The sequence below is a fragment of the Lonchura striata genome, chromosome 5 (genome assembly GCF_046129695.1).
Source record: "Lonchura striata isolate bLonStr1 chromosome 5, bLonStr1.mat, whole genome shotgun sequence".
NCBI lineage: Eukaryota > Metazoa > Chordata > Aves > Passeriformes > Estrildidae > Lonchura > Lonchura striata.
The window spans coordinates 25,153,050-25,179,621 of record NC_134607.1 but is presented as its reverse complement, the minus strand read 5'-3'; the positions used below and the strand labels follow the sequence as shown (position 1 = coordinate 25,179,621).

At 38.1% G+C, this 26,572-nt stretch overlaps 1 protein-coding gene across 4 annotated transcripts in view; it reads right to left on the bottom strand.

Moving 5' to 3' along the window:
• Positions 1 to 488: 488 nt before the first annotated feature.
• KIF21A (kinesin family member 21A) overlaps positions 489 to 26,572 on the bottom strand; it is an 87,187-nt gene continuing 61,103 nt past the window's right edge. For 2 of the 4 annotated variants that reach the window (XM_077783415.1, XM_077783416.1), the window contains 13 exons: positions 25,100 to 25,160; positions 24,832 to 24,886; positions 23,243 to 23,460; positions 18,996 to 19,106; positions 18,314 to 18,442; positions 16,717 to 16,755; positions 14,593 to 14,729; positions 12,142 to 12,322; positions 11,631 to 11,795; positions 10,852 to 10,969; positions 7,949 to 8,119; positions 3,491 to 3,690; positions 489 to 1,740 (listed from right to left, as the gene is read on the bottom strand). In XM_077783415.1, coding sequence (XP_077639541.1) covers positions 1,647 to 1,740; positions 3,491 to 3,690; positions 7,949 to 8,119; positions 10,852 to 10,969; positions 11,631 to 11,795; positions 12,142 to 12,322; positions 14,593 to 14,729; positions 16,717 to 16,755; positions 18,314 to 18,442; positions 18,996 to 19,106; positions 23,243 to 23,460; positions 24,832 to 24,886; positions 25,100 to 25,160 — 1,679 coding nt within the window. In that variant the 3' untranslated portion in view covers positions 489 to 1,646. The remainder of the gene's footprint in view (positions 1,741 to 3,490; positions 3,691 to 7,948; positions 8,120 to 10,851; positions 10,970 to 11,630; positions 11,796 to 12,141; positions 12,323 to 14,592; positions 14,730 to 16,716; positions 16,756 to 18,313; positions 18,443 to 18,995; positions 19,107 to 23,242; positions 23,461 to 24,831; positions 24,887 to 25,099; positions 25,161 to 26,572) is intronic. The other 2 variants (XM_077783417.1, XM_077783418.1) reach the window with 2 other exon arrangements.

Below are 26,572 nucleotides of genomic sequence, written 5' to 3'. Positions count from 1 at the left end.
CCGCTGCTTATTTTATCTAATTTATACATTGTTTTTTAACAATATATAGAAATCATGACCCATTTCTATCAAAACTTGGAATACCTTGGGAACCTCAAATTGCAAGCAGTATTTTCATCTCCTTTCAAGCTGAGCAGAGAAGGAAGTAATTCCTCCAAGATCAGTAAGGGGCATCAGCACTTCTCCTTGTTTGACAGAACATATGCAATAAGGCAAGAGAAGTGTCATCTCCTAGGAACAGGAGTCACTTGCTCCATTTTATATCTGTACTGTACTAAGTGTGAGGGAATCCCCCTAGGGTTCCTAAGTACTATACAAACACAAATTATGGCCAAGGAGAAGACAGACATGAGATACAATGGGATAGGTGGGCTGTAGTACTCACCAAGCTATTCTACTGCACTGTGTAAAACCATGGTTTTTGTATTCAACACCTTTGCAAAGGAAGTGAATTTTTTATAAGGAAGCATGATGGACAAGGCAAAAAAGCAGTTCACATTCACATCTTTATTTGTTACCTACACAAGCTATAATTTACAGACTGATATTTTCTGAAAAATAAAAACAAAACAACCAAAAAACCTCAATATCCAAACACTGTTTCTGAATCTACATAACGTTTTAAAATTTTCAGAATTTACAAATTAATATTCAGAGCAGTTGGGTAAATTATATATCCTCCCTCAATATCTAGGTTCCAAGGGCTTTAAAAGTCATACAGGCACAAGATAAGATATTTTCTTTATACAACCATCTATTTACATAGCTTTTCCCAATAAATGTGGTTCAGTTCTCAAAGTAACTGCCAAGGTTTGCAAAACAGTGCATTTAAAATACATTTAGCAGCATAGAAAATTAGATAAAAAGAGAAGAATTTGTTTAAAAAAAAAGAAAATGTGAGATGACAGAAAGAAATCCGTAAGAAAAATAGATTAAGATATATTTATCATGACATTATGAACATCTAGTCATTACAGAACATAGGCAAAACACAAATAAAACACAGCCATTTGTGAGCACTTGAGTTCTAGTCCTGAGCACAGAGTATACACAGCTGCACAACTTTGGTCAACACAGATTATATGCTATCAACACACAAATCATATGGCATTTGCTGTTAGCAGGATACAGCCATGTCAGGTAGATGTATCATTAACAGCTTCTTCCCATCTATTATTCACTCCACTTTCCTAACAACAGTGTAAGTGACCTTTAAAGTCTTCAAACTGCCTCTTGTAATCAAAAGCTTATTCCTGGGACAGGTTCCTTCCCCTGTTACCCTAAAATGCTAAACAGCTGATCATACTTGTGAGTGAAATACAGCAGAGCACTTTTGTTATATATTTCAGGTTATTATTTTGAGATGGTCATTAGAGAAGACTGAATTCCAGTTAATTTAAACTGCAAGTATTACATACGCACACAAATTCAGCCGTAATAGATAGAGATACATGTGACTGTTGAGACTCAAGCATGTTACCAAGAGGTTCTTAAATACAGTACATATTTTAAGGACAGCAGGTCTAGTGGAAGAGTTCACACATTTTCAGTCCATTCCAGTCAGCAGTGTTTAACTAATAGACATGCAGAAAACTGCATAGAGTGCACCTCAAATTGATCAATGTATTCCTTAATCCCCCATAACTTCAATTACTGGCAAGATCTTCACTTGCATCTCCTGTATCTGAGATCTGTCCATCTATCATATTTCGAGCTTTCCAGATCCTCACAGTGCGATCACTGAAACCAAACAGAGCAGTATTAGAGCACTGTGATTACACTGGGGAGGGAGAGAGGGCCAAGGGGGGGCAGGGGATGCTTCCTTAAAAGCTTGAGTGTCTTATTCAGAAAGGTATTGTTGGCAAAATAACAGCTCTTTAATGGACATGAAGGGAGTCTCCACCTCCACGAGACTTCGTAATTTAACATGTACAATATTGAAGATTCCCCAACCTAATCACAGCACTGGCTATGACCTTTAGCCATCTAAGAATGTATGAAGACTTCATGCTCAAGGAAAGAGGTGTTTGTCTATCATAAGAAAAATTAAAAAAAAAAAAAAAAAAAAAAACAAACCCCAAGCATAAAACCACAAGACAATATGAAGACCCAGCTCTCCAACAAAAAATACTCAAAAAAACCTAAACCCACTTCCAAGGTGCTAGATAGCACATACCAGTGAGCTGGCTCTTACTTTTGGAAAAAAATCATTATTTACACAATTTTAAAGTATGTGTACATAAAATATCACATAAAATGTGTTATAAAACTCTGTTATAATTTAGAAGTAAAATAAAGAGTTAGTCTTGTTAAATAGCAATTTATTCCATGAAAGGGAAGTTATGAATTTCTCATATTAATGTTTAACTTGAGTGCCTAGCCAACATTGTTTCCTATGTTCCTCACAAGCCCCTCAAAAGAAACCAGCAGACAGAGCAGACTTTGTGACAGTTAAAAGTCTTTTCTGACTTGTGCCTTTATTCCAGTCTAAATTGTTAGGATTCATTTAATTTTTTTTAAGCCCACTGCTAGAAACATCAAAAGACTAAAATTATTTTATTAGAAAAAAAAAAAAAAAGAATTTCAGATGCTTGTATGTTCTAAATGGATTCATAATTTTTAGGCAGAGACAGAAGCTTTGACATCTCTACCCCTACCTATTAGTGCTTAAACATAAAACCTGACCACCAAATATGAACACTTGGCTACTTTGAAATCCTGCTATGATTCAGTAAGACCTGTTTGTAATTCAGAAGGCCAGAAGCTTCCACAATTGGCACAAGAATGTAACACGTCAGCTTTCACAGCTCCTGTGCTCAGACTACACCACAAAGAGGCTCTGTTGCCGTTCCCTGCATATTCTCCATAACAAGGTACTTTTCTTGGTCATTTCCCCTGAGATTTCAGTTCCTCAATTTGCTCACTTTTACTGAGCAGACAAATATTCAAATCAAGGTGTTTACAGGACAGTAGGATGGCTTGCAAAGCTTCTGCTGTATGCCAGCACTTAAAAACAAACCAACCACAAACAAACAGCCATGTGCCATGGCTTTCAGGAGAATTTGCACAGGTAAGGAATGAGTCCTGCCAGGAAAGAGTCCAGCTGTAGAGATAAGCTTATAAAGTTCTCAAGTACTGCCAAATTCTCCCTGTAGGATCAGCGGTCTCCCAACTTGTTTTGATCATGCACCCCCTACCACTAAAATTTTTTTAAGCCCACACTGCTGTGTATGTTTATTAATTGTATACACAAACCACTGAATTATAATACTTTATTCCAGCACCCCACTGGGTCATGTTGTGCATCCTCTGGGGTGCAAGCACCCCACTTTGGGGATGGCTGTGATAGACATTAGCACTGAGGGGCATGGAGTGGACAAGGTCTCCTGATGCTTTCTATGAAGTGAGTTACACATATCCTACACACAAGCGCATGGACAGAATTCTAGCAGGGGACACAGAAAAGAAAGATTCATGGAGAAGAACTCACTCTGCTGCTGTAAAAATCTGGCTGGAGTTGGTGCAGATGGCATTTATAGGGCTGTCATGTCCCTTCATCTCCCCAATGGGTGCAAAGGGATCCACGTTCCAGAGCTTGAGGGTGCCTCCCCTGCAGCCGCTGAGCAGAACCGGCACACCGGGCACCAGGCCAAGAGCACAAACCCAGTCCTTGTGAGCATTAGGGACTTGCTGAAAGACAGAAGGCAGACAAGTCTCACAGGCCTGCACAAAATTCCAGAGGAACAAGCACAGAAGTGGGAAAAGCCCAAGTTGTAAGTAAGCCTGATTCCTTGTCTTGCAGCAGTTTTGCTACCTGGCTCTGGGTGGCTTCTGCACCCTTAGAGCAAGGAGAGTGCTAACTTCCAAGAGTGGTTTTTGGTTTTTGGGGTTTTTTTTGTGTGAAATAATACTGCAATAAAAAAAGAGATCTAATATGCACAATTGACCTAATGTGGAACAGAAATCAGTTTAGGATAATGTAAAGTCTGGGTGTTTTCAAATGCATATTTGAATACATTTTTGAACATATGGTCTCTGTATATGTTTCAAGACTCTATAACTGCTATAAAATACATAAAAAGAAAATCCAAAACACTGCACAAAAATATACCAGGAAGACAGGAGCTGTTTCTGTGTTTGCCTTCTTTGTTCTTTTCCCATTACACTTTGATTTTGTGATGTTGCAGTTCACAGAAACACATTAATTTTTTGCTGAGGAAGGGCACTAGCATTTAGGTTCTCATTCAGAAAGCAAAATGCTACACAGACCAGCTGAGAACAACATCCTTTTGTTGTTCTCAAATTTATTTGGACACATTTATTTGTTCTCACAAATAAATACACGGGGGAAAAAAAATGGGGAAATAATAGCCAAAATTTGTTGTCTTTTGGGGATACCAAATGTGGCTTTTCTCTAGTTCAGCTTAGTAAGAATTGCTTTGCTGCATTGCTCATAATGGAGTACATTCAGCTTTCTAGGATCACCTTGGTGTTTCATTTATAACATGCACAGCTACCACAGCACTGGTAGTCTGATTCTGCAGCACTTCATGAAACTGGGAGTGGCAGGGGCGTGGGGTGGCTGTGGTTCTTAGAAATCCCAATTTTGTCACAGTGGGGTTTTGTGACTTGGGATGTGCAACCTCAAGTGAAGTAGATGATCTCCAAACTCTTGAATAGCATGCTTGCTAAGGGATTTTCGTCAAATACAGAGGATCACACCTGGTCAACACATGTATGCCAAACCAGAACCTCTAATTCAACATTAGCCTTTCTGCTGTAAAGCAGCCTGGCTCTGTTTCATGTTTTGGTTGCTGGGTTGATTAAGGAGAGCAGCTGTTCAATCTGCAACCTTGGAGGTTTTGAAAACTCAGCTGGGCAAGGCCTTGAGAAACCAGACCTAACTACAAAGCTGGCCTTGCTTGGACCAGCAAGAGAACTTTACATTGTGTAACCTCCAGTGGGCCCTTCAACTCTGAATTATCACATGATTAGCAAAGCAACAGCATTTCTCATTCCCTAAAAAAGACAGTGAATAAAAATTATTTCTATTCTGTCAAATGCTTCAGTCTCACCTCCTTGAAAAACATACAGCATTTTATAGAAATAGAAATAAAAAGAAAGAAGCAAGTGTGAGATTATTATTGTCATGGTTTGACACTGGCACAATGCCAGCACCCCCATGAAAATGTAACTTATCAATTGAATGCTGTGAAATACGATTGAGAACAGAGCAAATCAGGACTAAGTTTAATAATAAAGGGGATAAAAAAACTTTATTAAGCTACTACTACTACTACCATAAAAGAAAAAAAGAAAGGAAAAAAAAACACACACAAAATCTAAAATGACAACTTTTAAAAACATTTCTTCTCCCACCACCCAACTCCAACAAACTACAGCAAGACACATTTGGACTTTTAATCAAGTCTTTACCCTTCTACATAATTAATATTGAGTCTATTAAGGGAGAAAGGAGTCTTCCTTGCACTATAGACTCCTAGGAAACAGAGCTGCTACTTCTTGTGTTTCCATGTCACAAATGGCACCGCCCAGACACACCGGCCAGTGTGATACTCTCTATGTCATAGTACTCTCATTATTGTGCATGGACAGAGACTGTTTATAGGGCTCCTTTAAGGATGTTTTGCTAAGGACTAACAGGAATAACAGTCTAGAGTTTCATTTTGGGACTACAGTGCCCCCCATTTTCCCCTGGGGCTGAGGGTTTAAGAACAGAGATTATCTTTTCTTCTTCTCTGAGGACAGAAAGCATCATCACACCTTCTTCAGCTTTTTTCTGTTCATTCCTGAACCGGTAGTTGCGGAAGGATTCTCTTGGCTCACCATTGCATCCCCTTAAAATGCAGTCTCTCTTGGAGGAAGGATTGGTTTAGTTTATGGCTAACAAGAAGAGTTTAGCCAAAAGCCACTCTATCATTTCCCCTCAGCTTTCTTTCCTTAATATTTAAGGTCTCAGGCTATTTTTCTTTCTTTTAAATTGAGGAGGAGTAATATTTCACAAAGTCTTCATTTCTCAAGAAAGGGTTAAAATTCCCAGACTCCCCAGATGGCTAAAATCTCAGCTCAAGACTCTGTCTCCCATCTCCTACACTAAGCATCTTCCCCTCCCTCCTCTTTCTCTTCTACCAGAAAATTTCCAAATGTCTGTAGGCTCTTTATTTTTTTCCCTCTAGGTTGGGGGGAGAACAAGAACATCTCCGACATTCTCCACCCTTCTGTCTGCAGGAGCTGGCCCAGCTCAGTTCCCGATCCTTCACCCCTTGGCCTACCTCCGCAGGCCACATGGCTCTCCTCGTCCACCCAGCCCGTGGCTGGGCAGGGGAGATCTGCACCCTCCGATGACTGACGACTGGAACCAAAGAGAGTGAGTTCTCTTGGGAATTATGCTTTTAACTCCTCTATATTCTTAGAGGCATGTCTACTTTTAATTGGTCACTTTAAGTGTTAGTACCTTAACTTGACCCTTGACTGGATTGATCTCTTCGGTCTGAGAAAATTCTTTTCCCATGTCAAACTACAACAATTATCAAGTTCTACTTTTCAAACCAACAAACAGAGGAAGTAGAGAAATTATGAAATGCACATATACCAAAAGGGAAACAAGGAAAGTGATATAGCTAGTCCAGGTACATACTTATTCACCCCTGATCCTGTACTCTTTCTGACATTAAATTAATTGCAATAGCAAAAATGCATACTGTATAATGTACTAATGAGCCTAAAAATGCAAGAGTGAAGACACTCCTTGCAACTTTTATGAAGTCATCCTGAGAATACAAAATCTTTCCAGTGCCTGTGGTTTTGGTACAAGCTGCTTAGCACATTTTTCTGGACAGACAGATGTGAGGGCAGATGTCCCAATACGGCCAAGTGAAGATTTTCTGTAAGATGCTAAATTTATGAATCCTTATTTTAACTGTGAAGTCTTCATAGTATTCTGAAAATGAAATGGCACTGAAGTGGATTATTTTGAATGAAGGTCAAGAAAGTTGATATATTTATGTAATACTAGGTATGCCTATATAGAAATTGTCTTTTTGAAGTAGCCAGTCCATTATTTTCTCATGTCCCAATACTTTAAAATTCTATTTGTTTCCTGCATATTAAAAGCATGCCCCTCCTTTCCCTAAAAATTACTGCAAAAACAGTACTCCCTTCTGGTATTTCTTTTTATACCTTCCAGTTCTCACTCAGCCTCAAGTTTAATAATCACAACTATACCTCAAGAACCTCTCATAAGACCTAGAAGAAAAGAATAGAAAAAAAGAACAGCTTATAGCAGGTTGACAAAAAAAAGGTCTTCATGCCACACAAATTGCAGATTCCCCAGATTTGAGGTCCTTTTACACCCACTCGCTTTTTTTCCTTTTTACGTAAGGAAAAACATACAGCAAATGTGTTCTGACAGCAAGTGTTGTTATAAGTGTGTTGTATACATAACATCACACATGCACTGTATAAGGAGATGATCTAAGGTCTAAGACTGGGTGGAGTGAGATAGGCTGTAAAACCTCATCACAAGAAAACATTCTGTAGCCTGATTTAAAGTATTGTTTCTCATTAATGAGTTCCCAATCCAAAATTTACTAACTTGTCAAAGACAAGTATTCAATGATTCCAGTCACAGATGAGGCAAATGCTGTTTTTATTCTCAAGCAGAAAAACAACATCCATGTACTCAGAGCTTAAACAGGATAACCACTTCATCACAATTTCCTGATGCTACATGCACACAAGAGAAAAGCAACTGCATGTAAAGATCAAGTACATTATTGATTGCTTTCTTAGTCAATGCTCTATGCCTTCCCTATTAAAAGCATCAGTGTCTATGTGAATAGTCATTGTATGAGCCTGAACATTTAAACAGCCTGAAAACAGTTCTACAGCGTGACTGTCACAGCAGTTGCATGATTTCTTTCATTACCTGAAGAAGGTCTTTTTGAGGCAAATCCCATTTCTTAATTCCATTATCCCTCGAGCCACTAAAAAGGTTATCTCCCATAATAGCAAGTGCTTCAATGCCATCATAATGAGGAGGTTCAAAATTGTGTGTAGGACTTACACTTCCAAGAGCCCCTTCAGTCACATCAAACATCTAAAATAAATAATGAAATATGTTACACGAAATATTCTGTCATCTAATCGGCTTGAAAGTCATGCAGCAAATAACTTTAGGGAAAAAACTTATTACAGTCTTATTACAGGCCACAGTATCACGATGTATATTTGACAGAATTTATCTACCAGAACCACTCCTTTCTCCTCTTCCACCTCCTGCCTGAAGTGGGAATACTCCACTGACTTCAGAGAAGTACTGGGAAGAAGTACTACTACTTGAATATCATATACACAGCAGCTTCACAGGAAGGGCCCATATATGCCCTGTGTGATGGGCTAGAGAAACAAAGTTCATGGGTGAGTTTGGGAAACATAACTCACTCTGGGAGAATTGCACAGGTAAGTAGCTTCAGAAACAGGACTAATGTGTTTTTCTGGACAAGTTGTTTTGGTAACGGTTACATACTATTACACACTGATGCTTTTCATGGACTAGACACACCTCTCTCCTTGCCTGTGCTCCAAGAATGGGGTGTTAGAACAAACTCTTTAAGAAAGGTTGTTTTAACATTTTAAGGCAAAATCAATGTCATCAGGTCTTTGTTGCTAGAGATGCAGTGTAAGCAGCATTCATTTTGTATTGTAGGGAACCAGAACTCACCCAGTGAGACTGAGCTGAAAGAACAGATGAGCAGTAACTCTTTAAACCATCATCTCAGTTTCACAAGCAAATGTCAAATGTTATTCTCTATTATTTGCTCTTTATTGGCCTTTTAGAATAAATAAGCTTGACAGTAGAAAAGGGAGAGCTTGGTAGTGTAAAATAGTACCTTCTGAGCTAAAAATATTTGAAAATAAGTTACTGCATTCAATTAGCATGCATCAGTTCCAATTGTAACAAAATATTCAATGATAAACCAGAAAATCCAGGTTCCTAGAGATGACTAATATTACTGACTCAGTAGTTTCCTGTGGCATGACAGTATCTGTCACCAGACCTGGCAGCCCAACAGCCCTATCCATGCAGAGACCCACAGATTGTTAAGGGGTTAAAATGGACCTCAATGATCATGTAGTCCCAACCCCTCTTCAGTAGTAGGGACACCTCCCACTATACCAAGCTGCTCAAGGCCTTATCCAGCCTGGCTTTGAATACTGCCAGTATTCCCCTTTTTCCATCTGTACTCATTACTCCTTGTTTGTCACTACAGTTCCTGATGAAGAGTCCCTGTCTGGCTTCCCTGTAAGCCCCTTTCTGATACTGGGAATTTATGAGGTCTCCACATAATCTTCTTTTCTGGGCTGAACAGAAGCATTGAGAATTCATAGACAGCTGCTCATACAGATCATTTATAATATCTAAAGTGGCTTGACAATTCTGGAGACATTCACTTTGGAGAACACACACTACTCTGAAGCACATAGAAATTGCTGAAATATCCCTGGACATTGTAGCGGTATAAGTCAAGAGGCAGACTTTGGAGGATTTATGTAGCCTGGCTATGGAAAGGAAGGACAGATAAACTTCTCTGACTGTTGACAGCTTTGTTTTCCAAAAGCCCTCCCACCTCCTTGATTGTCACAGGAGCTCACAGCATGACAAACTTGCATTACATGATCCCAATCTGTTGTTCCCACTGAGGTCCTTCATTCATACCGTGCTAGGATGGCAGCTCATATCTAAAGCAATATCCTGAACTGTGCAGAGAAGTCATTCTCAGAGTGTCTGCCTGTCTCCCCATTGCCTAAGATTCCCCTGGCCTCTAACCATAGGGACACTGCTGATAGGATTCAAATCCACAGCCCAAACTGTCCAACTATGCACCAACCTCTCAGGCAGTTTTTTGCATCTGGCATAGTGCACAGCCAAGCATCCAAGAATTGTAGAATAATATGAAAAAAAGAAAGCCTAGCTCAATGAGAAAGCTCCCACAGGTTCTGTATCCTGCTCCACCCCTAGCTGTGTTCATACACTTTTTCCAGTGTGTGAGAAGAACAGAACACAGGGTATCCCCTCATAACAAGCTAGGGTTTCTTGTCCATTCTCTCTTTGGCCTCATGTATCACACGTTGGCTTTACGGATCATTTACAATTCCTTACGTCTGGGGATTTAGGTGCAGCCCTGAGAAACAGGAGCTTGTGGGTTCAAATAGCCACTGGCTGAGGTGAGAAAAAAAAAAAAAAAAGAAAAAAGAAAAAGAAAAACCCTCCTCCCAAAAGCCAGATTCCATATCCTTGAGTGAATTATTCACAATTCCGAGAAACAGAAAAGTTTATTCGTCACCATGACTGAGAACTGCTGACCTTGTGGTCTTCCTCACTTCAGAACACAGGTGACACTTCAGAAAGAGCCTGGGCAAACCCTGGACTGTCTTATGTGAGGAACACACAGGGTGTCTCTGCTGAAACAATTAGGTCTGCACTCCAAAACAGAGGCATTGACTTAAGTTACTTTAAAGAGCTAAATGTTGCCTAAAAGTAGGTGCAACAAATATTTCTCCGATACTTTGTACACCCAACATCCAATTTAATGGGGATTAAAAGAAAAACTTAACTGGAGACAACCATGGATCCATCTTCCTTGGAGAAACAAAAAAGGCACTGAATTGGTAAGTATTATGATTGAATATTATTCATGATCCATGAGTGGTGAAGTAATTTTCATCTTGGCTATCACATTTTGAATGTGTAGATGTAAGCCACTTCTGCTGAAGCCTGCATCCCATGCTGATGTGCCAAGTTAAAATAAGCAAATACCAGTGGTTTACCTTTATATAATGATCCTTTGAACCAGTGATAATAAGATCTTGTCCATTGGAGATCTGATTGACAGTAAGGCACATAACAGGACCCTGATGACCAGTTAGCTTTCCTGTAGACTGAAATCTTTTAAGGATGAGAGAAGAAATGAGGATTTGTTAACTTTTCATATATCCAATACAGTCCATAGCACATCTTCTGACAGAATGGATTTATTTTTATTTTCCCTATGTCTTCAGTACTCATCCTCTTGTTTACCTATACTCTATTGTTCATATCCATGGATAACTATTACATCTACGTTAAATACAACAAAACCCTTTCATGTATGCAAAATAAGAATTAAAACATTTTAAAGTAAAGGTGAATCAGTCCCCTGATAAGTATTTTCTGTATTTTGAATGCAATCTTTGGGAGCAGGTTGTCTTTGGAGAAGTGCAATTATAGTGCAACTATCATAATCTTGTATTATTTATTGTATTACTTCCATTGACTTCCCTCATCTCATCAACAATTACTAGTCAGGATTCCCATTCTCACCTTACAATGAAACCTTGTGTTTTTCCTGTCATTTTTACCGAAATGATTCACCACAACCTTAACACATGAGAAAATTACTATCTCAGTAGCCACCACAGATTGATTAGCTGATCTGTAACTGATACCATATTTTGCCCAGGTATGGACACTACCATATAGAAGAAACTGATTGTTTCATGTGCACAACTTTGCTGCCTATGCACACCTAACCACCTAAAGAACATTCTCTTTGGCTGGTGTTCAGTACCTTTTCAAGTCCCACATCCTCACTGAGTTTCCAGCAGCTGCATAGAGGAATGTGCCAGTTGGATTTAGTGCAATTTGATTGATCTGGTTCTCTCCAGCTGGGATAGCAACTGTTCTGTTAGTACTTCCTGAACACACATCAGCAGGCATAGCTTGTCCTGAAGACCTGAGTTGAGAAGGGGAAAAAAGGGAAAAAAAAAGAAAAAAACCAAATTCTACAGTTTATTTGCCACACTTCAAATAGTCTCTAAAAACAAATCTATTTCACTGAGTAGAAAAGGCTACAAGCCAATTATGAATACTAAACATCTGATAAAATTCTGTATGTACATTGTTCTGTGTTTCCTTTACTGGTGGCCCATACTGACTTAGCCTGAACATGTAAAGAAAGCTGCCATCCCCAACAGTGTACTCATATTACACTGTACTACAATATTGAATTAAATATAATAAAATGTATCTAAAACTAGGACTCATCTTAATGCTTGGCATCTGAGGCTCAGCATACTCACGTCAACGTCCGAATGCACTTTGCGGAATCTCTGATGTCCCACACCTTTATATAGGAGGTTGAAACTGTAAAAACCAGGCTTGTGTAGTTGCAGTATTTAACAGAAACTACATTATTTGGATGACCCCCTAAAGACATAATCTCTTGTCCAGTTACCAGATTCCAGACTTTACAGGTACGATCTAAATAAAGACAAACAAAAAGGGGGAAAATATTAACAATAATTTAAAAAAAAACTCTGAAAAATCTTGTGCTTTTCCTAAACACAGTTAATTAAAATAAATTCATTCATTTGCACTCATACACTTTCCTCCATTTCTGTAGGCAGTGCAGAAAAACAGCTAAATAAAGCAATTCTTAAAAAATATACATAGGCATCTGTCATCACCAAAACTAAGCAAGGTTAATCATTAAATGTGCTTTCAAGATTTGCATATTAGCTTTCAAAGCATTTTAAAAGAATAAAAATCTCAAGGCTAGTGAAAATGCAGACAATTTAGAGGCTATAAAGTGTGGATGATGATAGATGAAGAGAAGAATCCTAAAAACATAGCTCAGGACGAATTTTGAGACTTAGCACGGCCAAGTTCAAACTGACAGAACAAAACTACAAAGGTGAGAAAGGACCCAAACTCTTCAGTGTTTTGGAGGCCTCTGAAAATCCCAGCAGAGAGTGCTTTAGTCACACTTTTGATTCTGTAGCAAAGTAATTTAAATACTACAACCTTTTATGTGTTGAAATTCCAAATGCATAGAAGTTTTCAAGAAATCTGCAACACTATTGGCAAGAACAGGAAACTCTCCTTGCTGCACCATGTCTGTATCACTCCATGTATTTTAGACATACATTTATAATGAAATAATTACTGACAAGATGAAGAGAAAGTTCCATGTATAGACTCTAGTTATGATAGCATGATGGTAAGTTTAGCAAGACCCTTCTGCCTCTTTAAAACACCAGCTACCAAGATCAAAGATCTGCAATGCCCATGAGCGCTTACTGGCATTTCTGAATTTGTGTGCAAGTATTATCTGATGTCAGTGAGCTGAGACTTTCTGCTTCAGCAACAATTTCCAAAAGATGTAACTTTATTTAATTAAACAACTGTCTACACTCTTGAGTAAAAGCATACTTGGTAAACTCCTCTCAAAAAATATTTGCAGGAAAAATTCTCCCATAGGTTTAAAAAGCTAGGATATGACTTCAAAAAGGTGAATATTTCAAACACCTGCAAATATCCATTAAGCAAAACCACCGAACTTTGAGAATGCAAATCTAGATATAAAACAAAATGTTATAACATGCCCTTTTTTCCCATCACATAGCCACTATATTCAAAATCTCAACAGAAATCAACTAGGTATTATTTACAAAATCTAAATCAATGTCCTTTTTGCAGTTGTATATGCTTGCACAAATGTTGAAATGTTGGCTTAAAACCGGCAAGATCAAGAGTTTGCCAATTCAAAGTGTCTGATTTGGTATTTTTAACAGCCAGCTAGTAGAATAGCCACAGAAACCACACCTGAATATTAGCAGTGGAATACCTGCATCTAATAGTGTTGTCAACTACGCTAATACTGGGATAAAAGGGATGTCCTGAATGTCAAGGGATGTCCTGAATATTCATTATACGAACTAGTGAAAAGGAGAATCTCCCTGTCAACAGATGTTAACTTCTTCCCAGCCACTCTAATTCCTCTTAGCTTTGATACTTTCAGAAAAAAAAAATAATTTGTCATAGTTGCAGGTACACAATATAAGATTATAACAAGTCCTTTATATTAAAATAGGTGTTTGTGAAAATAAACTATTGAGCTCCAGTGGCCTTTGGCAGTATCTTCAAGACAAACTGAGCAATGATACTGGAAATTCACTACAGACAGAAGGAAAATGTTTTCTCCAAAACACCGCTTCTGTCAGTTTGAGTTTATCGAGTGACTGCACCATCCAGTAAGGAACTTGGAGACTACTAAAATTCCAGGCCCTCCCATGAGTGCCATGCAGTTCTTGTAACAGGATGCACAGAGGAAGCAAAAGATACCCTCAGATGAAGAAGATAGTTCAAAGAACCAACTATGGCATAAGGATATTCAAACTCTGTGCAGCAGAGACAAACATGTGCCAATTCCCACCTCCACCCTGAAGCTATTTGTATTGCATATCATGTGTGCACATGCTACCATGACTGCTTCCATCATATCACTCAACAAACGTTAATATTACTGCTTTTTGTGGTTTTCCACCACAAATAAGCAACCAAATACTACACATTGGAGTTAGAAACCTGTAGATAATTACTGTAAATCCCTCTTCAGCTCATGTTGAGAAACAGACCCTTAGAATTTTCCACTGTGTTTACAGCACTAAGCACAAATTGAGAATTTCACAACACCTCATGTTGTCAAAGCAGCCTCTGCAGGTAGCAGAGGTGCACAGAGCTTGCCCAACCTTTTGACCCAGTGAAGAGAAGATCATCAGTTGCATCGACACAAAGCACAGCCTTGGTGTGTCCCTCAGCTGTATAGATACACTGAAGCGGGGTCGACCGGATGCCTTTTGAAGCAGGAAATGGGTTAATTATCCCCCTAAGGAAAAAAAAAAGGAATGTGAGTTGGGCATACTAATAGATACAGATAAAGCTAATTTACTTCCATCTAGGGAAAAAAATTAACTTAGTATTCTTAGATGCAAGAGCAGAACAGCTGAATGCCTTTCATTAACCATGTAAGGACTTTTACTATTTAGCCTCAACACATGTCAATTCTGGACTATCAGTTAAAGGAAATCACATACGAAAACAAACAAATGAAAAGACAACAAGATGCTAAATGTAGGGTACATGGCAAACTCTGCATAATGCTGAACAAACCAGGACACTTAAAGCTTCTGTATGCCCAAGATCAACCATCTAAACAGCACACTCTGAAAAATGGAGCAAATGTAACATGCACTCCAAACTCAGTGTGCATTTCACATCATCTGCATTCTCTGGGCAGACACAAGAGAATTGCTGTTAACTTCTGTGCCTGAAGAAGTTCCCGCTGCACCCTGTACCCAACAACATGCTCATGCCCAAATGGCCAAAGGGAGGATGATTGGAATGCTGACACCCCAGAGGAATCTTCATGGGCACTTTCAGCTAATTCTGTGGTGGTGCCAAAAGACTAACTTGCCTGAAATAAACACCTCACAATTCTTTGCCAAACAAAAATTACTAGCAGTCTAAAATCCCCTGCATACAAGTGCATGCACACCAACCCTTTATTTCTGTGAAATGTAGAAAAGCCTAAAGGTAATGCCCAAAACATGCAACACAGCTGTGACCTGATCAGCTTGCAGTTAAGACTCACTGTCATGCTCTTTTGGGAATCACACACATAACTGTGAGGAAAAATAACTAAACCATAGCCCTATCTCATCAAAACAGAACAAAACTACCAGATACTTTAGGAAAATGCAAAAAAAATGCCATATTGTCCAGAAGTATGCTACAGAAAGAAAAAAATCCTTTATGATACAAGCTAACTTTGTGACAACTGGTTAGTTTATCTAGTACTTTAAAATTATGATTTGAAACATTTTTACAGTGCAGGACATCTTCACTCATATATTTCATTACTCCTCAGCAATCCTTCTATAGATTTTATTAGTATTAATAGCATCTTAAATTGTGTAACATTATCATCCTCCTTTTGGAAATGCGCTCACCTTTGATCTGCACCATTTTATGTTTTCAAGAAAACAGGAACAATTTGCTTTTTAATTAATTTAGATCTCTATGCTTTTGTTTTCTAGTATCACACTAAACTAACATGATTTTCTCTGTAGTATTCCCTAGTGGATCATGCTGCCTCTGAACTGAGTTATTCCCTCCTGCTGTTCTCACCCTCTCACTCCCATGACAAGCCATGTAAAATACATGTCCTGGAACTATTTATCTACTTATATGCAGTGTTCTAAAATCTGCAGATAAAAAATCACTACAACTATTACAATGACCAGCCAAAGCCACCATTACATTATTAGCAGTTATTTGACTGCCCTTCTCTAGATAAACTCATTTTTCATTGAGTACCACAATCCTAACCCACAGGGACACAAATGGCAACATTTCTTTCATCTCTTAAGTCACCGTGCATTCTCTCAGAAAGACACAATAAAAACCTACTTATTTTTATTTATATTAGGATTTCATTTTTAGTGATCAAAGCATACAACTGAAAAAGAAAAACAAAAATAAGGAGAGAAGCAAATAAAACATAAGAAAATGCTCCTGTTTTTTTTTTTTCTTTTGATCAAAACAGAGAAAAAAATGTGTCTAAGAAAATGTTTACACCATACTTCAGTTATAATTAAAATGCCTGACATGCTCAACAATGATAAAAGAACACCCTAAAAAGGATAGGGGGAGACATGCTTGACCCAAATCTCAGATATTTCATGTTTCAGCAAAAGCAACAGAAACAATACACAGGTGTCAGGAAAAACCATGCAGCAAAATGAAGTGTCTTAAGAACTGGAATAACTTTGGTGAGAGATGCCAAGAAAACAGAAAAGACAAAGAGAGAGTACCTTTGTACCTCCGACAGAGAGGAATCACTTTCATCAGACCTACAATCAACAGTGGTGGAATTGTGAGGAGAAAGAATATAGGTATCAGCAAAGGAATGCCTCCACATGAGAAGAACAAACAACAGCATGGCCAACTCAGAAAAGCAATGCAAATCAACATACATTATGCAGCATTGCTCAAGGTATATCTCAAACCCATAATGATATGGGGGGGTAGGGGGGAAAGAATAATTATCTTAAAATATCACTCTCAGCAGTAAGTTACAGTAGACTGTTTCAGCTCCAGAAGATGAGTAACAGCAGCTGAGCCATTTCTTATTTCCCCAACATTTTCTTAGAGAAGTAAAGGCAAAAAATTAAAAGAAGATAGATGCCCAAGTTAACCTCAATAAGGTCGTGCTTGCTGAGAATATCTAAAGAAAAGAAATTACTCTGAACATGAATGCCTTCTAAGTGTAGAAGATACATGCAAAATATTAGTCATAGAGATATAAATATTAAATATTATAACCCACTCAAATAAATACAGCAATTTGCAAGCCATGTTAAGTTCAAAATTCTTCACCTCTCATTTGGAAAAATGTTTAAAAATAAAAAACAAGAAAACATAGAAGACCATATTTCCCCAAGACATGATGATTTTCAATATGTCTCAAGATGTGCTTCATTTTCAACTCAAACTGATTCAGCAGATTCTATTTGACTTGAAAGTCAGTTCAGAGAAAATGAAAAGGGTTTGGTAGGAGTTAGCAATGAGAAAGGTAAGCTAAGATAAAGAAGTCACAAGCACAGTTACTGAAAGCCTTGCAAGCCACTGCTTGGTATTTGGTGGTTGTAGACCTGTGAAAGAAACCCATTTTATTCAAAAAGATAGTATAAACAGACAAAAGCAATTTCTTGTCTTGCTAGAGTTACAAATAAAGGTTTATTTTAAATCTGAGTTGCAGTTCATAAGCACTGCATGGTATTTGTATCAGTACTGAAACCTGCAATAGCGATTCTAGTCAAGTAAAGTCCACTGCCATTTGGAGTAAGACTCCTAAACAGATGCCTAATGTGAGACAAATCTGTTCTACTTCTTCTAAACAAGATATAAATATCATCTACTCCTGCAAATCACCTCCTTAAATCAGTCTGTTCAATAATTTGGATCATCTCTAAACAACTGGGTGCTAGCCATTTCAATATCCCATCCTCTGAGGTGCTGTTGTGAGAGCACTCTGAGCAACAGTGGAGCAATTAAGTAACTGTCAAAAGCACTGTTTCCTAAATTATCACCTAAAATCTATTTTTGAGCGTAAACACACATACAGATACACAAACATCTAAGAATTCTACCATTTTCTATTTTGGGTTTAAAACTACAAATACCAGACATAGCCTAGAAAACAGGAAACAAGGTTCAGCAGGAAATTTCTCAATTTTTTACAGTGGTCCCATTGTAGTTTAAAATATTTCCTTTGAAAACTACACAATAACATGAGAAATATCTCCTCCTGTCTTGCAGAAGGGCAATTTCTACCAGACACTACACTGAAAACTTGAGCACACTTTGCATTTCCCTGGTTGGGGGCTGAGGCTTCCCTTTGTGACTTACTTATCCTGCTGAACTGATGTGTTTCCCTGAGAAACAGTAAGACGACTAAAAACATTCATTTCATTACGGGGCCGGCTTGGTGGGGAAGTAGGAGGTGACAGACTAGCCTCTGGGGCTCCAGAATCTGAGCTACAAAAAAAAAAGAACATCTTCTTTAACAGGTTATGAATGGTTAGAAAAGTTAAATGCAACATGCCTCAAACGTTAGATGCTCTTTTCTTAAGCAGATAATTAAGAGTGTAATACTAGCTACAGATATTTCTCAGAGAATGCAAAAAGCTTAAGGCTGCAGAGTGCAAGATGGCACCATGTTCAAAGATTAAGTGGCAAAAGTGAAAGCTACAGGCAGAAAACACACATGTAAAACAAAGAAGTTTTTATAAAATTGAAGGCTCTTAGAGAGATTGTTTGCTTTGATTTAAAAAAAGAAAAAAAAGTTATTTGCAAAACGCTCCAAAGGATATTTTCTCAGGGCTCAGGGCTCTGCCCCTGAGTTATTTTGTACAGAAGAGCAACCTGGAAAAAACCCAAAACAACCATGCATAAGCTGAGCAATGAATATCAACACTGACAACAATACTAACTGTCCTGGAAGAAAAGAAATTGAAAAAGACATATATATTTCTCAAGAAAATTCAAAGTTCAAATTATGTAAGATGAAATAAATTTAAAATAATCTTACAGTTTTTGTTCTTTTGTCTTCGTCTTTTCCATTGTTTTCTCATAGGCTTTTCTTTTTGCTAAAGGTGAAGGCTCAGGTATCTTCTTCTCTGGAACAGATGATTGCCTTGAACTAAAACAAAAGCAATCATTTTTTCACTGTAAGGCCCTTCACAGAACATTACCTGTCATTCTGTCAGTGTAGTTTCAAAATTTAGAATGTACTTAAACTATTATTGTCTCTCTTGAATCTAAGAATTATAAACTTGTTCTCACACTTGAATATGAAAATATACCACGTTACTAATGTTCAAAGTTGATCAACATACAGTGTCAGATACTGAATAGTTAAAGGAGATTTACTAATTCAATAATAAAAGAGAGACTCACTAAAAGAAATAAAGTGGAGTATGCATCCAAATTAAGATCATGGAAGTTCTTAAATGTCAAATTCCACATTTCCATCTACAATAGACCATTTACGATAGACATGAAGAACACATGATTCTTATACACAAATGAATCTTTGCAGTAACATATTAATGTTAATTAGGAAGTGAGAAGTACTTCCCATTGGCAATCTAACTATTAACATGCCTTCTCTTTGTCCCCCACTTCCCTTCTCCATTGCTTTCCATCCCTCATTTCTCACTCCAGTTCTTGCTCTGAAACAATTCCAATTCACAATCACTGTGGTCTTTCTCCCAACCTTTTATTCCCCACTAAAATTATCAAGAAGACAATATTAAAGCTGACACCCAAATATTCTCATTTCACCACAGTCAGACAAAAGAAAAAAGAAAGGAATCTGAGTGGTCTCCATTCTTCTGAACTTCCATTTCTCACTAGTTGAGCAATCACAAAAGCAACATTTGTTTTCTATTTTCCTACATCTTTGCATTTAGAAGGATTTTTTCTATGAACATGAAACACTCATTAAAAGCAAGAAAACAGATTCCGTAAGTGTTTTTGCTCCATGCAGCTCCATTAATCAGATAAAGCTCATTTAGCAGGCCACCTGCCTGACATGGTTACAACTATCAGTCTCAGAGCTCTACAGGTTCTGAACATGCATAGCTCCAACTTCTCTATATGTTTCCCTTAAGAGCTACATAAAATCCACCTGGAGACTGGAATGCAGAATAATATGATTTAACATGGACAGCACAACAACAAACAGCTACTTGACTCAAGTAGATGAGACACTCTCAAGTGATCACAAACCCTAACTGGAATGTGTGGGACCTAGTGCCAAGAACTGCATGTCAACCCTAGAGTTCCCTGGGGTCTTCAAGAGATAGGAAAAGGAGGACAATTGATAAGCTGCCTGGTTTTGCACAGAAGCCTAACAGTTAAGCCATAAAAAAAGGGGAGAAAGTGGGTCCAGTCCCCTCAAGGCCAGAGCACCCATTTCTATTGTAGGGCTTCCTTACCTCTAGGAATACTGTGCAAAGGACACTCCCTTCCCTCTCTTTATGCTGGATCAATATGCATTTAGGAATGCAAAAATCCTGAGGTCACAAGGCAAATTCTATGAAACAGGCTGACAGGTCTTCCAGCAAGGATGACAGACTATAGTGTCTACTGCCAGGGTTGCTTATATGTCTACTGAGCAGCTGCTCGATTAAATAAACCAAACCAGAAACTGGAACTCAAGCTCATCTGCCTCACACTGGCATCCAGCATGCTCAGACAACTTTCGCTTGCTCACGCTCTACCTGCCCTTGTGTCTTCCATCTTTGACTCTACAGTGGAACATCCTCAGAAGAGGGTGTAAATAGCATCATCATTTTCTGAATTCTTTTTGAAAGCCTGGGAATGCAGGTATTCTAAAAATGCAGCTATCTTGCTTCCTAAGCACAGGTGTAAAAACCAGGTGCATGATGTCAATGACCTAACAGAAAAGGAACAGGACACATACCTACTTCCAGGTTTCCAGAGCCCTTTTATATTTGCCAGGACATCAGACATCTGAACAGAGCTGACACAAGTCCTACAGAAGATAACTATACTCTGAAAAAGCTGCTGTAGATGAGGTGAGCATATCAAAGGACAACAGCACTAAACAATTTTAACAGAATTCCAGTTAAATTAACTGTTGGCCATATGTATTTAGGTGCCTCCTTAAATAACAGAATCACACAATGGTCTGGATTGGAAGGGACTTACAGATCACCTAGTTTCAACCCCCTTCTCTTAGGCAGGAACACATTCCACTAGACCAGGCTGCTCTAAGCTCCATCCAACCTGGCCTTGAACACTTCCAGGAATGCAGCATCCACAGCTCCTCTAGGTAACCTGTTCCAGTGTTTGACTCTCACAATAAAGCATTTCTTCCACTGTCTCATGTACACCTACAATCTTTCAGTTTGAAGCCATTACCCCTTATCCTATCAACACATGCCCTTGTAACAAGTCCCTCTCCAAGGACCATGGAATCACAAACTTTAGAAAACTGAGGGGGTTCCAGAGTGGAGCAGTTTGTACATATGCGGACACCTAAATCTGCACCTGAACATATAATTAATTTCTTTCTCTTTGAGAATCAATATTTTGGATTACTGCTATGGTCTCTACATTCCTGAATGTCACGTAAGTAATGGCACAAGGGAGAAAACATTTATTGCAGGTAAGGGCATAGTCTCCTCCTGAATTATATATTTTATTATGAAAAATATGCTGGCGCCACAGGCCCATAAGGGAAGGCCAGATGGGTCATAAGGACAAGCTTTCTTCAACTATGACCAGATAAACCAGCAAGAGTTCTAGTTTTGAAAAAACATATATACTTGCAGTGAGAAAGTCACTGCAGATTGATTGTGGAATTTTTTGATCACTTAACTACTAAAACATGATCCAAGACAATTCAATATATGAGGCCTACTGCTGACTGAATTGACTTTTTGACAGTGTGTAACTCTCAAAGTCTTTCAGAAATCAGTTTTGGGAAAATCCTGTTTTGCATTTTTATTGGCTCACTTTCATAAATGGATACATTCTAGAAGATGGACCAAGGCAAAAGTTGATATTACCTGAGTCTTGGATGTCAGGTCATAATACATGATGTTTTAGATCTTGAAGCTTCAAAAGTCTCTACTCATCTCATGCTAACTGCTGAAACAAGTAGGTTTTCTCCACCTATGCTCACCCTCAAGAGCATTCTTTCCAAGCAGATTCTATTTGCATTGAAGCCATCAGTATGGGTTAATAATTGCTGTCAGCAGTGTTTTAAGGTTCACGATTGCCACCACAAGCACATGCCAGAAATACATAGTAAAAAATACAAATTGCAAGTGTACATTAGGCAGAGACTGCTGTAAAAATATTATGCAAATAGGACAGATGAATATTAAACAATGCATGACTCCAGAACCTGTAACATTAAGATAGCTACAGGACACTGATTTCCACATCACTGAATGTGGGAAGTGCACTGAATTTACACATGTGCTTGTGCAACATAGGAGCTACTAGCTAAAAAGCCAAGGAAAGGGTCTCTTGCAGTGAATGGCTAATACCTAGCAGTGGTAGTGGTAGATAGAAAATGAACAGCAAGAGCAAGTGAAACGAAAAAAATAGTGTGAGTGCATGTGAGAGACATCTGCTGGTCCCAAAGTAAAACGATAAAAATATTTTTAGTTCTGTTTAGAATCAGGAGATACTTTCAGTTAGCAATATTCTTCTACAGGTAAGTTTGCAATCTGCAAACAGAAAGGATTTTTGAGGATTCATAATATTTAACATTTTCCTTTCAACTTTTTACTTGAATACTCCATTGCTGCACAGACTTCATTTCATGCATGGTCCATACAAGACAACTCACAGAAATATTTTTCCTAATAATTAGGACCATATACAAATACCATGATAAAAGTTTTCAGGTCGTGTGTTGTTATTTTGTTTGTTTTAAATCTCACTGCTGTTCTAATCAGATTCTCACTATCTCCCTAGAATGTGCATTTCCCATAGCACTAATACAGCAAATTATTCAGGGTATTAGAGGGGTTTTCCCCTCTACATAGAACACAGTTACAATAGCTAAGCAGCTTAACAGAACTTACATCCTCAATAAGAACCACAGTACTTACAAGACTGCATTTACACTTTCTAGAGTGGTGGTGGTAGAAAGGAAGGAGCTTTGTCAGGATTATTTAGTAAGTTTCAAGTATATTAACCTCATTTGTAAAGTTAAGATAATAAATTACAAGAAATTGGCGACATGCATTTTTTAAAAGCAAAGGATAATTAGCACAGCATGGCCAAACTTACATGCTGCCTATCTTAGAAGGTAAGCCAGATGGTGGGGGTATAAGCTCTCTGTCCCTAGCAGAAGTATCATGTGTGTCAGCAGCCACCCCACTTTCTTGGTTTTCTGCAGCTGACGTGGCAGAGCCAGCCGAGGCAGAGTCTGCAGCGCTGCTGTTGGAGACCAGGTCGCTGTTGGCTGCATACAGCAATTCCATCTGGGTGGTGGTCCTGCGGCGGGCCTGGAGACAGACAAAAACCAAACTGCCACTTCACCATGCCGTGGTGTGTGTCAAGAGTCCTACACTCAAGCTTAGCATTATTAGCTGGCAATTAGCATCCCCCTCAAGCACTTGGCAACTGCCTTTGGAAAGTAAACCAAGAAGCTCGTCTCTGCTTTTGGGCAACAATTTCAGAGGAGGCAACTCAAATTCAATGTCCAACCACTGATTTGACAACTGGTTTTCAACTATATCCTTTCAACCAGCTGCCTGCCAATACTACAGGAGGACAATATTACTTACCTATGGTTTATCCAAACAAAATGTTATAAAGCAGAGAGCAATAAAGCAAAGTGGCAATTTAAAGAGATACAACTATACTGGTGTGACTTCTAACATCAATTCTTCTTCTCATATACAAACTCTGCTTCTACTTTGTTTAAGTCACCTCAAAAGTCCACATGAATTAAAATTCATTTAGCATTTCAACAATTTGAAAACAAGAGAAAAACTCACAACAACTTTGTGCAACACAGTAATTTGTAAAACACTGATCACACATGTTAGGTGTGATTTTACAGTGAATTTAAGATCTGTTCCTCAGGGAAAGAAAGACCAAAAGGGAAGACAAAGATCCAGTCAGAAAGGACCATTACAAAAATGATTTGTTTATTTCATTGCCTTTTTGGACTAAACTCACTTAGTTAAACAGCCCAAAAAGCTGCACACCAAGGAATGTTACCAAATAATTCAACAGCCAACACAGATGGTTTCTTCCAAAGCCAACTGCAGTTGGAAAACTGGAGACTAAGCTTCTATTTACTTTCCAAACTACGTTTGTGCTTCTGTTAGCACAGAAGCAAAATTGCCATCAGTGCACATTTCCAGTTCCCACTGCCATTAATATTAAACTGTAGTCAACCTAGATATGCAATTAAGATCCTGGAGGTCAAACTTTAGTTTCATAAACTTCAAGATATCTGTGACAAATTGCAAACAATAAACACGTGCACAGCTGCCACTGGCAATAGCATTGAACTGTAGCCTAACTAATACTAATCTGCAAAACTACACCAGTATGGAGTGCAAGTAACTGGAAGAACACATCTCTTTCTGGAATTCTAATAGCTTAACCCCAAAATACTGAAGAAGTTATTTTTATCGTTGCTTCTTAGAGAGGAGTGTCACACAAAATCATATTGCACACAGATCATATGTAAAGTACATCAGTTCACCTTTTGGATATCTTCATTCATTGAAGTCTCTTGGGCAAAGCAAGAACTTTTTTTAATGATACCAGAAGGTATCATTAAATGATAAATTATTGTAGAATCATGGACTCACTTAGAAGACATGTAGAAGAATTATCGTCATCATCCTTATACATCTTACCTTGCTTTTGGGCTTGACTTCACCACAAAGCTTCAAGAGATCTGAAGATAAAGAACTAAAAGAAAAATTGCATCAAAATTAGAAAGTCATACTTTTTGCAGATTGGCAGGTGTGTATTTTAATTTTACTCTTCTTTCTACTGAAATTGTGGGCAAAGTATAATGAAACAATGTTAGAGATACTTTCTAAAGGATACATTAGTCTGCATTACAAAAGGAGGAAATCACAGTAATTTTTCTAGAATTGGTAGTAACAAAGATTTCCTCACCTTCCTTCTGTTCCAGGACTATGCAATGGGGCATCTTCATCAGTACTATCTTCCAAGTTTTCTAGAAAATTTCCAGAAGAATAACATTAGTCTGTCCCTCTACAACAGCTGCCCCTCTACAACTGGATGTGAAGGCTTTAACTGCTATACAAAGCAACTCAGACAATGTTGAAAGGGATTTGCAAAATATCTTGACTATTTTCTATCCAGGTCCCACTGAATTTTCCTGACACCTAAAGTAATTCTTCTCATACAATCTAAATACATCATACATCTAGGCATACTGTGTCAAAAATGGTCCTCTGCCTACTGTAGCACAGCAACGAAGATGATAGAAAAACAGAAATTCTAGAAGGAAATCTGTTAAGAAAGCAGATAAAGCAAAGAAAATTATCTGCAAGACATGGAAGATATGGGATGTAAAATCAATGGACAGTAAGAATGTCTCTTTCTCCTCTTTTTTTTCATCTTCTTGCTCCAAAACAGAATCAGCCTGGCTATAATAAAAAAGAAAATGATATTTTTAACTAGCTAGTGAGCTGAGGCTCAGCCTCCTCTGATACAGAATGCCACCAAGCATTTGAGCTGACAAGAAGCAGGCACTTCACTAGTATATAAGGATTCATTTCCAAAGAGGATGATGCTACCACTTAATACTATAGAACGGCTTCCTAAAAGGAGATTAATTTCTAAAGGAAGCTGCTTAGTAGAAATATTCCTGAAGCAAAAATGGGTACACAAACCTGTCCACAGAAGACAAACCCAGCATGCATGCCACACATTAACACTGTCAAACATCCAATTGACATGTCTGCATGCAAACGGTGCAAAACATTAAGCTGAGACAATGAGTAAAGGGCACATGTACAATCAGTTCCAAACTGCTGGGAAAGCAAATCCCCTAAATTGCATGTTATTCTAATAATACATTTTAGGCATAGATCAAGGACATAGGTAACGCATTTTTGCAGGCAAAGTCCCTCATTTTTGAACATACGCATGAAATATTAAGGATTAAATAACCTTGTAATGACATTCCATTACACCTCTTTACTAGAAGAGACACTTTACTTAATTTCTGTTAAAAAGCAGATACCATTTGCAATGCATAGAACAGATACATTTGTAACCCATATTAAAACAGGTTTGTCCATGTATAGGTATGAAGTGCAAGTTCATCCTTTGGAGAAAGAGAAGAAAGATATGCAGTTTTCAGCTGAACTTTGAGAAGGAATGGAAAAAAGAGAAGGAAAATATTGCCTTTTGTGTTTGCTGCATCTAAATGTGCTCCATGAAAAAGTTAAAACCATCAACCTAGAACCAACAATATTGTGCTTCTGGGTTATCAAACTGCTGAATTAATCTTAACAATGTAATTTTAGTTATCAGAAACACAACTATATTCTAAAGAAAACAGGGTCACAGGGGTAGCACTGTGAATTTTCAGTTTTCTTTTTGTTCCCTCATGGATTT